Genomic DNA, 18696 nt, shown 5'->3' on the forward strand with positions numbered 1-18696 from the left:
AGTAATTACTTAGATATGCGAATTAAGATTAGGAATTAATCGTTTTTTTTTTAAATTAAAAAGATTTATTTACAAATAAAATCAAGAAGAATGAATTTCATCCCAAAGTTTAATTCGGTCCTCTTCTGGATTAACTTTCACCGAAAATGTTTCGGAAATATTCAAATAATTGATGCTATTTTCTTCAACAGGTATCCATTTAGCGTTTATCGAGTAATCTTTTGGATTTGGATCTCCCGTTTTTGCAAAAGACGTCCACATTTTTACGATTTTTTTACTCGATATTTCTTCAATACTGGTTTCTTGAATATCATCTTCGGTTATGTAATCGGTTTTAAATAAATATGCTATATCATCAGCGTGTGACGTTCCAGGAAGTGTACAACCAGTTGATTTCTTATAAATATTTAATTTTGTTTCTAAATCAAACCTGTAAAAATAAACTGGTGGGTTTGATTTTAAAGCATGCAATTTCATCGCTTTGTATATCCCGTAAAAGAAGAAAATATCAGTGGTTAACTAAAAATTAGAAATTAATTAAATGATATTTTTTTGATATTTTGATTATTAACCAAATAAAATTTATCTTTATTTTCTTGGCTAGGTTCTTCATCGGCGTAATAAAATTTTTTAATTTTTTCTGCAATCTCTTTCGATTTTTGAGACCCTCTCGGGATGTTTAAATAATTTGGGATTGCATCTTCAAAGTTGGTTATTAACAATTTTATTTTACGTTTCTTTTCAAGTGAGGCATAAAACATTCCTTCTCTGGTACAATACCCCAATATCATCGGTACTTTGTTGTAAGATCCTTTTTTAATTATTTCCAAAGGATGTTCTGGCATAAAATTATCCTCTTTATTCGTTGATTTTTCAATTACTAAACCAATTTCTCTCGGTCTATAAGCATCAAAATGCTAATAACAAAAAAAAATTAAATTCAAAATTATTAAAACAAAAATTAATTAAATAAAAAATACATCTCCCATTTTTTCTTGTATTTTAAATATTTCTTCAACAGGTAGTCCTTGTAATTTTTCGTATAAATCTTTTTCTGATTTAAATCCTAATTGGTTCATTAAATTTTTCGACGGACTTTTTGCTACACTCCAAGGTAATAATGCTGAGGCGCTTTGCATAATAGCTTTATGAAACAATCCTATCAAAAAAATCGTTTAAAATTTAAAATTTTTTAATAAAATTTTAAACCTTTCGTTATTGGCGAAAGAATAAGATTATGAGTAGACGAAGCTCCAGCGCTAACCCCAAAAATCGTGACATTATTTGGATCCCCGCCGAATTTTTTTATGTTTTTTTGTACCCATTTTAACGATAAAACTTGGTCTTTAAATCCGGCGTTTCCGGGGATGTCTAAATTTGGATCTTCAAAGGATAAAAAACCTTAAAAAGATACACTTTTTAATAGAAGAGATTTTTGATTTAATACCTTTTCATACCAAGAAGTCCTAAACGATAATTTATAGTTACAATAACCACATCTTCATTAACTAAATAATCAGGTCCATGAAGATCAGTTTTACTTGAACCGGTTATAAAAGCACCACCATGAATCCAGACCATAACAGGTTTTAAACTTGTATTTTTTTCGTTAGGTAACTAAAAGCAAAATTTTGATATTAAATTTTAATTTTGTCTGTCTAGTACTACTATATTATATGAAGGCGCAGCAGTAGAACCTCGGTCCTTTGTGGCCGAGGCGCTACAATTAATGTCATATCAACACAAAACTGACCATCACATTGTTGCGCCTCGGCTTTAATTAAGGCGAGAAATGTATGACTTTATCCGATTAAGCTGAGGATGCTTGCGGCCAAGGCGCAGCAGTGTAAAGATCAGTCCCGGCTTTATTAAAAGTGGGAAATAAATGATTTTATCAAATAAGCCCAGGTCATTTGCGGCCGAAATTCTACATTTAATATCATAATAACCCAAAACCTTGATAACCCTTTATATCTACTTCATTGATATGATGAACATCTTGGATAGTGTACGCCTAGAAGACAGTGATTGAGAGGAACGCCATCCAACATTGTAAACGTAATTCAAATCTCAACCCCATTCCTGTTTAACCGGATAAAGGACAAAATTATACAGGAGGTATCATCGTTGAATTTGAGCTTTTGCAAACTTCTGGCAGAAAACTAGCCCCTCGAGCAAATTTGTTACTTCAAAGTAAGTCATATTCCGGTAAAAAACTTAAGTAACCAGATCAATAAAACGACATCTTTGTTAGCATGCTTAAGAGATCGTTTGTTCAAACATACATGTTTGAACAATCATGACACGTCATGACATATGGAATAAAGACACGAAAGGATACGAACTATCTTAGGTAGGAATAGAAGAGGCCGAATAGGAGATACATCAGGGAACACACACTTACACTAATATTTAGATTTAAACGTGGAAATCATGTATGATCTGACGTCAGCCGTGGGTGTTAGGGGGAGGACATTGGCCGTCCGGTGGTTGCTGGTTTTTCGGGTTTTTCCACCGGATGTCGTAGGTGGTGCGAGGAGTTCATTGACCTGTTGGAGCTTGATGGTTCACGTCTCGGGAAGGGTGTTCCGAATCAGGGATGGTGTGTGTTTTCCACGTGGTTGATAAGGGTAGGGCGTCATCTCTCTTTTTGAGGGTACCATTCTTTGTTATTTCGATGGACTCGCAGATGAGTCTGGTCTTCCAATGTGGAACGTTGGCTATTTCCTTGCAGCTCTCAAAGTTGATAGTGTGTCCTATGTCGAGTTGGTGGCGGAAGAGAGCAGATGTGAGTTGTTTGTTGCGAATCCTCAGCTTGTGTTCCTCCACTCTGGCGACTCTTCTTCTTTTGTTGGTCTGTCCCACGTAGTTCTTGTCGCACGAGCCTCAGGGGATAGCATACATTCTTAGGTTTTCCAGTTTTAGCCTGTCCTTTGGATTCTTGAGAGAAGCTCCTCTATGGTCTTGTTAGGTTTGTATGTGGTGGTACGACGTTGGGTCTCCTCTTCTTTTCTTGTAGGGGTGGATCCCGGGGCTTGGAGTGTCAGTCGATGGTTTTCTTCATCAAACACGTGGAGTAACCATTTGGGGAAAGGACCAGAGATACCTTCGTTATTTCTTCTGGTCTGCTTTCGTTGTGCGTTAGTCGAATGGATATTGAAATCAGGGAGTTGACGACTGACTGTATCTGAGAAGGGTGATGATGGGAAAGGGTATTAAGGTATCGGTTTGTGTGCGTAGGCTTGCTATAAACGGTGTGTTGGAGCCTGTTGAAATATTTCTTTATGAGTACGTCGACAAATGAAAGCTGTCCGTTTTCCTCTATTTCTGTGGTGAACTGGATTTTTGGATGAATAGTGTTTAAGTATTCCTGAAAATCATGGAGCTTTTCTTTTCCAAAAAGCCAAATGACGAAGATATCATCGACGTAGCGAATTCATAACTTGGGTTTGTGTCTGGCTTCTCTTAGCACTTTTCTCTCGAAGTAGATCATGAAGAGGTTGGCGATGACTGGGGACAGTGAAGAACCCATGACTGCTTCTTGTACTTGCTTGTAGATATGGCCGTCGAATAGAAAGTAAGCATTATTGAGGCAGTGTTTGGCAAGGTCTACGATGTGGCTGGGTAAATCTTCGTTCTCTCTGATCTGTTTGAGGGCCTCTTCGATGGCTTGAGTTTGCGGGAATCTGATGTGGTGGGTTAGTCTGGTGAAGGTCGGCTGTATGTCATTGTCACGATATCGTTTTAGGAAAGTCAAATCGCAAAGTAAGTTGACTTTCTTTTCCTTCAGTCTTTTGAAGAGCTTGGTTTTTCTGTAGGTTTACTCCCCTACAGAGATTTCATCCGTTCTTCCTGTTGGGTCCTTTTGGAAGATTAATTTGCATCAATACGCTTGTCATTATAACCTCTTAAGAATAAAACAACCAAGGTGTTTATAATTTAAATATTATAATACCCTAATTATCCCCCCACAGCATACAACGATATTGTTTAAATGATCCTTTAGCCATACCTTATTCTTTTTGTTTTTGTGTATTCCATAATGTTTCTAATTTTCTCTAATACTAGGTGATGATTAGTTGCTGTATTTGCTCAATACTCTCACATCCAATACTTTCGAAGAGTGGATGTTTTTGCTGATTATTATGGAGTTTGTCACGGATTTTTGTCTCCTGGTGCTTTCGATAGTGTATTTATGTTATGGATTATGGAAATTGAAGGTATTGTTATTGTATTCAGATCACCCATTAAAATAATTTCATCCCGCTTTGAGATATTGTTAAATGTTGTTTCTTTGTTCTTGAGACTTGCTGCAGTCTGGGCCGTATACATGTTCGTTTGTTGCAGTTGAACGTTGTCTGCAGTATTCTGTCATCGAGGTATGTTATCTTCTTTATCGATATCTTGATCATCGTTGTTGAAAGAATTTATTTAAATCCTTTTTAAGTATTTACCGGTTGGCGAATATCAAGGTCAAGGCCACACCTTGACCTTGAGATTCAAGGAGGAGCTTCGCCAATCGACGAGTAGAGGGGAAGGTCAACTTATTGACCATTGATTGCGACCTCAGCCTTAAAAACATTCAAGGTCAAACTGGTACTGCATGACCTTCATCTTGAGATGAAGGTTAACCAGAATCTAGTCATATAATATTACCATTGATCATCTGCTCGTTTCACCATTTTGAGTGTTCAAAGTAACCTTTCAGTTAGTTTGTGTCAGTGTTGATTTTTGTTTGGATTAGAAAAATGATTAAAGAAGCAGTTGTTGATATGCAAGGATATGATATGCCTCATTTTGGGATGAGGGAATTTTATTTATTGGACAAAATCGTTTCCTCCTTAATCTCGCCGGGTCGTCATACCGATCAGTTATATTGTTCGAGGCAATGTTAATAACCTCAATACTTCGCTAGTTTTTCAAGTACTACTTACTAGCAACTTTGGCACATTTGCGCAGCGGAACGAGTGTGAAAAAGGAGTCCTATTTTAAGTGAGAAGAAATACACGTGTGAATGATATTTTGGAATGGTGTGATATTTTTGGAAACAATCTCCCATGTGCATTCTGGGTTTGCTTGCGCAAGAGTCACAGTAATCACTGGTTTGCCTTCTGCTAACTATTTGTTTTCTTGTAGAGCACATAACATAGTCCCTTTTTGGACATTTCCTCATTATGTGAAGTTTTGTCTGAAGTTTTAGTCTGATTTCAGAAATTGATGTAGAAACTCTTGTTCTGTCCCGACGAAAATCTCCTCTGAGTTGATCAACTAAAATATTTCAATACTGCAAATGCGTCAGAGCTGTACAGTTTTATACAGAATGTAAGAATTAATTGTTGATATCTCCTGTCCCAAAAAAAAAAAAACAGTTTTCGCAGCCACTTAAGTGATTTCCTCAAAAGGTAATAACTAGAGCCATATTGATAACATATATTTCAACACATATATTTTCTTCAGGTATAAAATAGTCTGAAAATTTTGAATATATATACTCTAAAAAATTACTAGCTTGTTGAATACATTCTAGATCATTTTTTGCAGGATCAGGTGTTTCCAAATGCAACATCCAGAATATCTGATTAAATTTCTTTCTTGTAAATATTTTACTAAAGAAAGGAATCCGACTGTTGTCCTTAACCGACTAGTATTCTTGCATATTTGTCAAAGGTAATAATTCCAATAAAAGCTCAAAACTCATCCTCTTTCGTCGCACGTCACGTATGCCAAATAGAGTTACAAGATATTTTTATCTTATTTAGAACATTTTCTGCGTAATCGTTGGCTTCATTTGTAGTTTCTCTTACAATTTAAAATATTGTATCGACTGTACAGTATTTGCAGGAACCTGTGGTCCATTGAACTTTTGCGTGACACTAAAATGTATTGTATCCGTAATATGTAATTTTTCCGTGACACCGCGCCATTTAGTCTCATTCGTCGTTGCTTTGGTAGTACAATTTCGGAACCACTATTTGAAGTGTCAGAATTATAATCAACTTGTCTTCCACAATATCTTTTAACACTTGAAAATCAAATATGTCTTCGCTATCACTCAGCTCTAAATTCTTATCATAGTTAACCCTCCTCCTTTATCGAACATTGTTAAGAAACTAAATTCTGAACAATTCAATAGTTTTTCAAATTGACCTGTATCATACCTGATACACCCTGTATGATTCGTATTCCTTTAACCAGCCTCTCCCTGTCACCCCAGTAGATGGTGTAAAGACTCCCCGCCTTCCCCACATAGTCTGCACCCTCTCCCCATTCTCTATCCAATATCTATTGGCCCTTTCTTCATTGCCACATATAAACCTGGCTACCAACCTCTTCCCCTCCTTATCCCCCTCCGTCATCTGGTACTTCGGTAGTATCTTCGGTAGTTTCTTGTATTTCCACATCCCTGTCCCTGCTCTCCAGTTGTTTCCACTTTTCAATCACCTCCTTTCTTTTATTGTTCACTTCTTCCGTTGAATATCCCACCCTTCTGTAGTATTCCTCTCTTTCTCGCTGTCCATAACGATCTTTTCCTGCCTCAATATTGGAGTGCTGCAGAGAAGCACTCCCCCAAGATTTTACAATGCACCCTTCCTTCCACCCTCACCTTAAAACGCACCTTCATTTCTTCTCTGATTATATATCTCGGAGTCTCCCTCAACAGCCACCTCCAGTACCTGGTCTGCACATCCTCTAAGTCTCTAAGAGGTTTTACTCCTTCCATGCTCATATCTTCATACATCATAACGCTTTATATCAAGCTCTCAAACATTATTTTTCTTTTTCCCACATCTTTCCCAAATATCCTCTTACCCCATCCCCAAACCTGCGCCATAAACTTATTAGCTTTCGCTGCCAACATTTTAATATGCCCGCTTTCCTTGTTGTTCTCTTTAAATCTGTACCCCAAGTACACTGTGTTAATTAATTATCATAAGCCACGTGACCTGTGTAATATTGGCTACATATCTCAATATGTAGTGGTAGCTTGGATAATTTTGAATTAGTAACCAGATGTTGACAGCGTTACAATACCAATCTGTGATATTGGTTGCATACTTTGTCGGGTACGATAAGTAATGAACACACTGTATATGTATTCTCTCACTTAAAAAATGTATAGAAATTTTACCGCGTGTATTAATGCACACTGGGTACTGTATTGTTGTAAATTTCGGTACCAAGATATAATGGTTATTTTGATATGATATTTCAAAACTCAGAACTCTATCTCCATTAAACACGAAATAATTGTTAATATTTATTACCTTGTATTATTACAATAACTTACCTCTTTTTATACCAGATAGAATTTAGAACGTTTTTTTTAAGTTATAGATTTTGATAAATTTTTCTAGACTCAACATTTTGTTAGAATATACTGACTTATAACCTAATATATCGTTAGTTTTTCAAAAATCTTAAAAATTCTTTACATATTTCAACCTACATCTTTGGTGTAAACATTTAAAATTAAGCAATCTTCCGATCCTACAATATTTTGTTTAAACAGATGCCTTGAGTAACACTCCTCTCCTTCTTTGGTGCAATCTTTAATATCGGACCATTTCTTTTTTGGTATAGGAGCCTAAATAAAAAATTAAGCACCAAAATGAAATTAAAACCAAAATTGTTTACCTTAAATCTTAATTTTCCGATTGGGGGCTCAGCGTATGGAATAGCTTGGAAACTATAAAATTTAATATTTTTCCATCCCCTAACGAATTTTCCACGTATTTTCCCTTCTTCTAAATGAATTATTGGATTTTCCATGTTATTTAAACGTCAAAATTAGTTGCTGTAAATGAAACGCATTTAACCAAAAATACGCTATAAATAAGTAGATAAAAGGTTGATTATGTCTTATCTGGTTTATTTCAAGGATTATGTAATAAATTGTTTTATTTTTAAGTTATTTGATAATTAAGATTTATAACATATTTAATATTTGTTAGAACATGATTTAATTGATAAAATTTGATCCCAAAATTCCATTCGAGATTTTTCCGGAAAAACACCTTGTTTCAAATCTACATTAATATCTAAATAATTCATTTCTCCATCAATGGGTTTCCACTCAACGTTTATTAAATCATCCATTTTTGGTTCTCCAAATTTCGCAAAATTACTCCATAACCTCACCATTTTCAACACTCCATCAAATTCTTTTGATCCTCTTTCAACGCAATTTAACGAAATTGAATTTTTGAAAACATGAAAAACATCGTCTCCGTGGCAAGCTCCTACATTATCTTTTTTAAATAACATTCTCATCGTGTTTAGTTCGGTTTCCATTGAAAATCGATAAAGATAAACCGAGTTTTTATTTACTTTTGCATGATGTTTCGCGGATTGATAAATTCCTCTAAGGAATAAGTTATCGGTTTGTAATTGATACAATTTATCACCTCCTATTTTAAAATCGTCTCCTTCGAAGTAAAATTTTTTAATTTTTTCAGATATTTTTAATGATAAAGGAGATCCTTTTTCGATATTCATAAAGTGAGGAATTGCAGTTTCTAAATCGTATTGTTTAGCTTCTTTGTACATAAAATCAAAAAGAATCCCTTCGCGCGATGTGTAACCGAAAATTATTGGAATATTTTTATTATAATTTCCTTCCAGGATTATTTTTAAAGGATCTTCCGTCAAAAATGCGTTTGGGGTCGATTTTTGTTGAATTATTGGAGAAAATGGTCTTCGAAGATTTGGTATTAAACTCTGCGTGAAAAAGATTTCGTTAAACTTAATTTTAACGACTAATTAAATAAATACATCTTTAATTGATAATTGAGCCATCAATATATCATCAACTGGAACTTCTTTTAAAATTTTTAAAGCTTCCTGATTGTTTTTAACGTTAATTCCTAATGCTTTAATTAATTTCTGCGAATTTTCATATCCTCTCGCCCAAGGATCTAAAGCTGAACCACTTTGAATGATCGCTTTATGAAATAAACCTTAAAAAGATTATTACTTTATTTAAATTTAATTCTTTTTTATTAAATAAAGATCAAAACCTTCTGATTTAGGCGATAAAAGTAAATAATGAACTGAAGCTGCTCCTGCGCTATGCCCAAATAAAGTAATATTTCGGGGATTTCCCCCGAAATCGGAAATATTTTCACGAACCCATTTTAATGCCATGATTTGGTCCATTAATCCAACGTTTCCTGGTAAATCAGGTTCTAAAGATAAGAATCCTACAAAATTAAAATTATTTTTTTTAATAAATTAAAAAAAAAGTAATGAAAGATAACCTAAAGCTCCTACTCTATAATTAAGAGTAACTAAAACGATATTTTGGGAAATTAGATATTCTGGACCGTATAAAATAGTACTTCCGGAGCCAGCTAAAAATGCTCCGGCATGGATAAAAACCATCACTGGTTTTAAATTGGTTGTAATCTAAAAGAAAATGATTTAAAGTACAAAAAATTATGAAATAAATAAAAAAACAAACTTCGGGAGTATAAACGTTTAAATATAAACAATCTTCGCTTCCTGTTATATTTCCGGAAAAGAAATCGACAGAATAACAACCAGGTTTTGTTTGAGTTGCATTTTTGACTCCTTCCCAAGATTCCCATTTTTCTGGTAACTGAAAATATTTATAAGTACGAGGGCTTTCACGGCCGGTGTGAATTAAACTAAAATTAGAACTAACACTAGAAACTTTCGGGTTTTGCCGTGCGTCTTTTAATAAAAGGTTTGACGTTTCGGATGCCAAGTTGCAACCTTCTTCAGAAACTGGTTCGAAGTGACGAGATCAAAAATCGGTGACTATATATAAGTCGGAAAAACTAATTAATAATCAGTTAACGTTAATTACAAGCTAATTAATAACTAATTGCGTCGCGTCCGGTGTGAGGCGGGAAGAGGTCTTCGTGTTCACCACCATCTTCCATGTTCTGCTAAGCTCCCAGCCATCCTCTCTGTTGACGTTATTTTTATGTCGGTGGATCTCTATGGCTTCTCTTGTCAGTCTTTGGTAGTATCTGTTGTCTCTAGCCTAACTAAAATGCAACTTGACGGTTGGTGAAAAGAAGGCACTCCGATCTATAAAAGAAAAATCAGAAATCGTCGTGTTACCAGCAGACAAGGGGAATGCCACCGTTGTTATGGACAGGAAAGAATACGACGACAAAATGATGAACCTACTGCACCCAGCCACCTACAGGAAGATCAAGAACGACCCCACAGACAAAATCGTAAGGAATATGAAGGAACTGATAAAATCCACAGGAATTCCAGCAGAACAGCAGAAAGGTTTGTTTGTGCAGGCGCCGGTACCACCAAGAATCTACGGACTACCGAAGATTCACAAACCAGACGTACCCCTCCGCCCTATCGTCAGCGCCATCAACTCCCCAACATGCCAGCTGGCCAAACATCTTGCAAAGATTCTGTCTCCCTTTACAGGTAACACGGAATCGTATGTCAGGGATTCTACACATTTTGTGGAATCGGTAAAAGGTGTAAAGTTGGATGCTGGGGATATGTTGGTAAGTTTCGATGTGGAATCCCTTTTTACTAGGGTACCAGTTAAGGATGCTGTAGAGGGTCTTCGCCGAAAACTCATTCCGGAGGGTTTACCAGAATACGTGCCAGATCTGGTGGAGTATTGCTTATCGTCGACGTATTTCAGCTGGAAAGGAGAATTTTACGAGCAGTTCGAAGGGGCAGCCATGGGATCTCCACTATCGCCAGTTATAGCTAATTTCTACATGGAATTATTCGAAGAGGACGCTTTGAAGAAGAGACCAAAACTATGGCTCCGATATGTGGATGACACGTTTGTGATATGGCAACATGGTCAAAAACGGCTCCAAGAGTTCTTGGATCACTTGAACTCTCAACATTCTATGATTAAGTTCACCATGGAAACAGAAACTGCAAAAAACTACCTTTCCTAGATGTGTTGGTCACCAGGACGACAAATGGAGATATAGAACTTGGTGTACACCGAAAGAAGACCCATACCAACAGGTATTTACAGGCATGTTCACATCATCATCCCCAACAGAAGAGGTCCGTGATCCGTACATTATTTCAGCGAGCAGCGAGACTATGTGAAGGAGAGAACTTGAAGAAGGAGCAACACTTTCTACGAGACGTGCTGCAGAAGAATGGATACACTTCGAGGGACATCAACCAGGCCATCAAGCAGCGAAAGCAGAAAGAGGACACGGTAAGTACAAAACCACTTGGATTTGTGGAATGTTTTCCAGCGTCTTCCCATTCCTAATCTCCACTGCTCTCCTTCCACAGATTTTCTCAATTTCTTTCTTTCGTCTTCTTATCAATTCCCTCGCTCCAGCTGATCCAGATCGCTTCCAGTCTAGGATCTATTTGGGATATTTTTTGTGTCCAGGATTCCGTCATTCCTAATTGTTACTTCCATTTTTCTAAAAGAACAGGGATCGTTCTATCATTGTTTAAGTCCCTGGTTTAACTCTGCTATTAAGTTGCCGTATACAGTTTTAGTCGCTCTTATTAATGTTAAGAATTTTATCCATGTTGCAAGTTGGGAATATATTAAAAATTTATACCAAAAAGATATACTAGAAAAAACTTCTTTAGCTTGCTTTTATTTAAATATATATCGAGACTAGTTTCGAGGTTACACCCTCATCTTCAGTCGAAACTAGCAAAGACGAAAAAACGAAAAACACATTAAAATATTAAAATAAAACAGTTTAAAAAACTTACAGTCAACTTTTTTTTTTTTCAGAGCGATTTATACATGAAAAGCGAAAAACTCAAACGAAAAAACATTATCTCCTAAGAAAACTTCTTTAGAAGGTATGAACACGTTAAAATTGAAAAATAAATAATCACAATAAAAACATTCACAATATAACTCAAAATGTAAAATAAACAAACGACATCAAAATATATTAAAAATTTTTGTCAAAAACGAAAAACGAAAAGATGTCGACGGTGAGACGAGAACAAAGGAACTGGGAAAAAGACTTGAGGGGGTTTTAAACCTGCATTGAACTACCCGGACAAATAAACTTGTTATATAATTGTTTTATGATCTCTCAGAGACATAAAAATAGGTTGTATTATACAATTGAAGTTGATCATTTAATAATTCGCAGTTATTGTTATTTTTGTGTTTGTTAATTTCCAAAATTTCGAAAATAATTCCAATGTATTCAAACATCACATTGAAATAGGCCACAAGATAGACTATAATAACACTAAACTTCTACATAAATGTGAAAAAGGTTATAGGCTAGATCTGCTCGAAATTCTTTTCGCGCTCAAGTCTTTTTCCCAGTTCCTTTGTTCTCGTCTCACCGTCGACATCTTTTCGTTTTTCGTTTTTCACAAAAATTTTTAATATATTTTGATGTCGTTTGTTTATTTTACATTTTGAGTTATATTGTGAATGTTTTTATTGTGATTATTTATTTTTCAATTTTAACGTGTTCATACCTTCTAAAGAAGTTTTCTTCGAGATAATGTTTTTTCGTTTGAGTTTTTCGCTTTCCATGTATAAATCGCTTTGAAAAAAAAATTTTTGACTGTAAGTTTTTTAAACTGTTTTATTTTAATATTTTAATGTGTTTTTCGTTTTTTCGTCTTTGCTAATTTCGACTGAAGATGAGGGTGTAACCTCGAAACTAGTCTCGATATATATTTAAATAAAAGCAAGCTAAAGAAGTTTTTTCTAGTATATCTTTTTGGTATAAATTCTTATTAATGTTGTTCCTATGTTAGTCTTTTCCAAAGCCATCTAGAGTTTATTATACGATGTGTACATAAACTAAGGAAAAGAGGCTTGGACATCTATGTTGTCTTTTTTAACGCGCATTTTTTGAGATAAAATTAAAATGTACAGGTGTCCCAAAATTGAGATACGATCCCTAAGTTGACATTTGTTGCATTTATGTTGTCTTTGAAAAAAAATGGCTGTTAAAAAAATACCAATACTATTTTATTTTAGGTAAAAGATAACATGCTTTTATCTTAACATTGCAGGGATGTTTAACAACACAGTACTACGAGGGTCTTGCAAGAGTTGTGCTTGACAGAAAAATGAAATTAAACTATAACACCGAGAAATTACACGTTTTGAACCGTCATGTGGTTGTACGGGATGCTTTCTGATGATATTATATGCTGATGATAGCAAGACAGCTTCAAAAAGGTAAGGGGAGCGGCAACAAGAAGCAAACGTAGAATTGCACGAGAAAACATGTAAACGGAATGAAAAGTCCTCTTAAAATGATCGTAAAGGAACATGAATAAAGATAATCAATGAATTGTTCCCACCGAACTTGCGAAGATGGGTTAGGAAATCTGTAGGGTAGTAACAAAAGAAAAAGTAATCAGGCTGGCATAAAACTTGAAAAATAATAAAATAGAAGTTAATAAAGAACCAACAAAGTCGGCTGAAACGTCCCATCTGCATTCTAAACTGTTTTCGTATGTGAATACTAAGTACAATCGTTAGAAACAAAAGAAGATACTTATAACTTTAGGCTAACGAAATTTTTCTGGTTCTGCATCTTGAATAGGACAATGCCGAAAAGGACAAGTGCCAAAAAGGAAAATGATTGAGATGAGCTGAAATTGGACTTAATAATTGGACTATAACCAATGTGTAATAAATAAGGCGCAAAAAACTGTTAAAAGATACTCAAAATCATAGGATTGGTGGAAATATACTGTTAGTTATGGTATGCTTGTAAAGCGAGAAAAGATGGCAGGTTTTAGATGAGAACATAACGATTCCTGACGAAACTTGCGAAAAACAAAAATCAGTAAGAATATTATCAAAGACTGGAAAGACAGATGGAGGAAACATGTGGAAAGAGGAACATGGACAAAAAAGTCCGTGTTTGACCAGAATTGTAATTTCAGGTTGTAACATGAGTGATTTCGTCTTCTTCTTACTTTAAGACATTGGTCTTATTTCTTAACTATTCATAGCCTATACTAGGAAGTTGAGCTCCCATCATTGACTATTCTTGGTAGTCTTGATCCTTCCATATATCCAACATAGTCTTTCCATTACCATCTTCCTTTGCAGATGCATCTCACAATGTCCTGAATATCGCATATCTCTATGATATTCTTAGTTCTTTTATGATCCCAAAAGATTTATATTGTTAATAAGTTGACATATACTTACTTTGTGCCGTATTGTATCTTTCAGGTAACCTGATATCATCAAACCTCCTTACGTTTGAGCTATAAGCTCTTGACTGAAGAATAGCGCATTTCAGTCCTTCTGTCATATCTTTTTCCTCTTGCATGAAATAAAATGAAAGTTGGGTTGGGGTTCATATTGATACCTGTACAACAGAACATCCTCCATGACGTAGTTCTCAGAATGGGAAGGGAATCTCTTATTATCATAGTAGTGTCTGCTAATGATTGACATTAATTATAAAAGGAAATAGCAATATTGATTATAAAAGAAAGTAGCGAACCAGATTATATTATTGGGATAAAGCCCAATATGCGGTTGAGTTATGAAACTTTCGAAAAAGAGAAACCAGTAAGAAGATTATCTAGGAGTGGAAAGAGAGATGGAGGAAAATTGTGGAAAGAGGAACATTGACAAAAAAATCCTTCCGGATTGTGATTCCTGATTGTAACGTAAGTGATTTCTTCTTCTTCTTATTTCAAAACATTGCTCTTATTTCTTCATTATTCATAGCCTGTACAGGGAAGTTGAGTTCTCATCATTGACTATCCCTGATAGTCTTGATGCTTCCACATATTCAACATAGTGTCACCTTCTGTTTCAAGCCCATATCACAATGTCCTAGATATCGCACATCTTTCTTAATAACCTTAGTGTCTTCTCCGCTGAGAATTCTTTTGCCGTAGCATTTGCTGCTCGTGTCTCTACCGCGTATGTCATAATAGATCTTACATTAGTGACATATACATATTTTTCTATATTCTGTCCTTCAGGTAACCTGATATCAAACTTCCTTGCGTTGTTTGAACTATAACTTCTTGGAGATTCTTGCTGCTCATAATATTGTCGCCAACATACTTAAAACTTAGAGAACGAGTTTCTGACAAGAAAAAATGATGGGGGACTGAAGAATAAAATAATTGATTATAAAGGAAAGTTGTGAACAAGAAGTGAATAAAGTCCGATATGCGGTTGAGTGATATTTTGGAAACTGGAAAACAGGGGCTGCCTTAGAAAAGTTCTTAAGATAAATGTTTGGAAGTGGAAAGATATCACAACGGATCCAGTACATTTTACTTAGCTTTATGTATACTTGCTCGCGTTTGGAGACATTCTTTTTTTTTGTAAGCATACTTTCTGTTGTTGGCAGATCTGGCATATTCAATAGATGCATTACTAGGCTGAGTACGTCGCCTAGAGGTACTCCTGATAGCCTAGTCCAAAATCTTGAGGAGTATAGGTAGCAAATTTATGGGTATCACCAACTCTCAGGTGCTAGGGAGATTCCTCTAATAACGCAGGAGTCAATAACTTCTAGGATTTTTGATCAGTCGGCCAGTATATTCGTTCACAACTAGGTATCTGCTGTAGGTTGTTTGCTTCCATTGACTAATTCTCATTCTTTTGATATTCTTGTTGATCTCGAACCCCATATTGAGTATTTAGCGTTATAATCAAAAAGCTCCAATGACTCAGTATTAGTTTTGATGTAATTATGATTTTAATGTTATTGTAAAATACATCATTTACTTATGTGTTACTATGGTTGCATACTTTTCTTAAAAGTGTTAAAATCAATTTATTTACTTACCTGAAATCTCAAATTACCTATTGGCGGTTTAGCATAAGGAATACCTTGAAAACTGAAGAAATTCGTCCCTAAAAAATCCTTAGAGACATTACCTTTTAAAACACCCTGATTTATTTTTATTTCAACAGATTCCATATTGAAATGTATCTTAACACTGAAATAAGAAGTGAAAGGTTCGTAAGATACACAAATACTAAGCGAGATTGACCTTCATTGTTTATTCAAAATACATAAAAAACAAAGAAAAAAACGCATTTAAAATTAATATCTCATGGTGTGTGATTTAATTTTAAAAATTTCGTTCCACAATTCCATTCTTTCTTTATCAGGATAAACACCACTTTTCAAGTCAAAATCTAATTCCATAAAATTAATTTCGTCTTTAGTAACGGGTTTCCATTCAACGTTAATTATTTCATCCCCGTTTCCATTTGGATTTCCAATTTTAGCAAAATTCGTCCAAGAATGAATCATAATCAAAATTCCTTTATATTCTTTCGAATTTTTTGGAACATCTTTTTTAAAAGCATTTGAAAACAAGTAACCTAACTCATCACCGTGACAAGCGCCTGGTTCTTTTGTGGCTTGTAGAAATTGTTTTAAAACGTTTAAATCTCCATCCATTGAAAACTTGTATAAATAAACCGGATTTTGGGATGTTTCGACGTGGTAAAGTGATGATTTGTACATTCCTCTTAAAAATAATGTGTCTGTGTACAACTAAAAATGAATTAATACTATAATAATTAATGTGTGAGTATGAATTTTTATTTACATCGTAAAGTGGATCCCCTGAAATGTTGGTGTTATTGGGAAAATAAAATTCTTTTAATTTGGTTGCAATAGTCATAGAGAAATGTGAGCCTCTATCCAAATGCATATTATACGGAATGAACTCTTCTAAATTATTTCCACGTGGCACCGTTTCAGGTACATACCCCCAAATTAATCCTTCTTTAGAGGTATAACCCATTAAAATTGGAACTTTGTTGTATTTTCCTTGTATTAATAAATCGATTGGATCTTCACACAAAAATGCGTTTTTTTTGGATTTTTCAACAACCGGAGCAATATATCTTAAAGTGTCGCATTGAATTTTATCTTTCATTGATAGTTGAGCGGTTATTAAATCTTCAACGGGCATTTTTAGCAACATTGTTAACATTTCATTTTCATCACTTGGATCTATGTCTAAATAGTGACAAAACTCCATCCCTAATGGTTTCCCTTTTGCCCAAGGATCCATAACGGTTCCACTTTGCATGATGGCTTTATGAAAAAGCCCTTTAGCCATTGGGGACATTATTAAATAATGAACGCAAGCCCCTCCGGCACTTTCACCAAAAATTGTAACATTTCCGGGATCACCACCGAAACTTTTTATGTTCTCTTGAACCCATTTTAAAGCCATAACTTGATCTTTCATACCAGCATTACCTGGTATCTTTAAATTAGGATCTTTTAATGATAAAAATCCTAAAAGATAAATTTATATAAATATTTCATTAAATGTGTATTTTAGTTTACCTAATACTCCTAATCTATAAGCGATTGTTACAAGAACAACATTTTGGCTTACTAAATAATCGGCACCGTAAAGTTTTTCTGCTGGGGAGCCAGAAGTGAATCCCCCACCGTGAATAAAAACCATAACTGCTTTTGGGGTGAATCCCTTACCGTTTGGTAACTAAAAATTTGTTTTAAATATGTCGTTAATTTTAATTTAAAATAAATTTACTTGTGGAGTGTAAACATTGAGATAAAGACAGTCTTCTTTTCCGATTATCTTCATTTCCATGGGATCGAAACAATAACAACCTTCTTGCTCGTCAATAGCTTTTCTTATTCCATTCCATGGCTCAGGAGGTAAAGGAGCCTATTTTTATTTTTTTGAAGAAATAAATTTAGGTCATCATTTACTGTGGAGATTAATTGTTTCTTACTGTAAATCTTAATTTTCCAAGTGGCGGTTTAGCATAAGGAATTCCTTTGAAGCTATAATATTTTCCCCCAAAAAAATCGGTTCTTTCTTTTCCTTCTAAAACACCTTGTTTTGTTTGAACTTGATGAAACATCTTCGTCACTCAACGGTAAAATCCGGACTAACAAAATCTCTTAACGAAATAACCGGACTACAGTTTTAGAACAAGATAGAATGAATTAGCCTTGGCCTTTAATATAATTTTATTGTGAATCTGTTTTATGTAATATGGGTATATATACATACACATGATAAAGCTTTCAAGTGGTACTTTAATTAAAAATGAGAGATGATGACTTTAATAAAAAAAGATAACATCAGGAAATTGGATGACTAATTTGTTTTGATATGTTTTGTTATTACGAAATTAGAAATAGCTGACAGATGATAATTTGAACAAAAAAATTTTTTACTAATTTCTTTATGTAATCATTTTAAGCTATATAATAATAATATTTATTAAACCTAAGCATGCAAACATTATGACTTAACAGTACATAGATAAGTAAAAAGCGAAATATTTTAGAAACTTGTGAGCTAAATCAGAAAAAGAAGAATGTATTACTCTACAGGTGGGCAAATTTGCACATGCTAGGATTTAAAAAGAACCAACTCAGCACTCCCAAAAGGTCAGCAGTTTTTTATTGGTCCTTTACATATTAGTAACTTTTGTTGCTATGTTAGTCTTTTCCAAAGCCATCCAGAGTTTATTATATTATACAGGTCATCCACGACGACTGTTCATTAGAACTTTACAGGGGTCTAGCCAAAACAAAAATTTGAAAATTCAGATTTAAGTATTATTAATTGCGTTCTCTTCGACTAAAATATTTTCAGATTTCTAGCACTTCCGGTTATACCGGAAGTCGCCACCTACTTTATTTTTTTAACCGTAACACCCTATATATTTTTAAATATTTGGATTTGTCTGTTTAGAAGGTTTATGAATAACTTTACTTT

At 34.5% G+C, this 18696-nt stretch overlaps 1 protein-coding gene across 1 annotated transcript; it reads right to left on the minus strand.

Moving 5' to 3' along the window:
- Nucleotides 1-22: 22 nt before the first annotated feature.
- LOC111420595 (uncharacterized) lies at nt 23-17878 on the minus strand. The gene is given in 17 exon segments (XM_071197200.1): nt 23-519; nt 573-917; nt 981-1159; nt 1210-1401; nt 1458-1617; nt 7448-7585; nt 7636-7782; nt 7942-8718; nt 8773-8957; nt 9018-9200; nt 9258-9405; nt 9461-9598; nt 15756-15963; nt 16024-16475; nt 16531-17231; nt 17283-17631; nt 17699-17878. Coding segments are annotated over 17 exon segments (4872 nt in total). The 5' UTR covers nt 17831-17878; the 3' UTR covers nt 23-81.
- Between the last annotated feature and the right edge of the window lie 818 nt (nt 17879-18696).

The sequence above is a fragment of the Onthophagus taurus genome, chromosome 7 (genome assembly GCF_036711975.1).
Source record: "Onthophagus taurus isolate NC chromosome 7, IU_Otau_3.0, whole genome shotgun sequence".
Classification (NCBI taxonomy): Eukaryota; Metazoa; Arthropoda; class Insecta; order Coleoptera; family Scarabaeidae; genus Onthophagus; species Onthophagus taurus.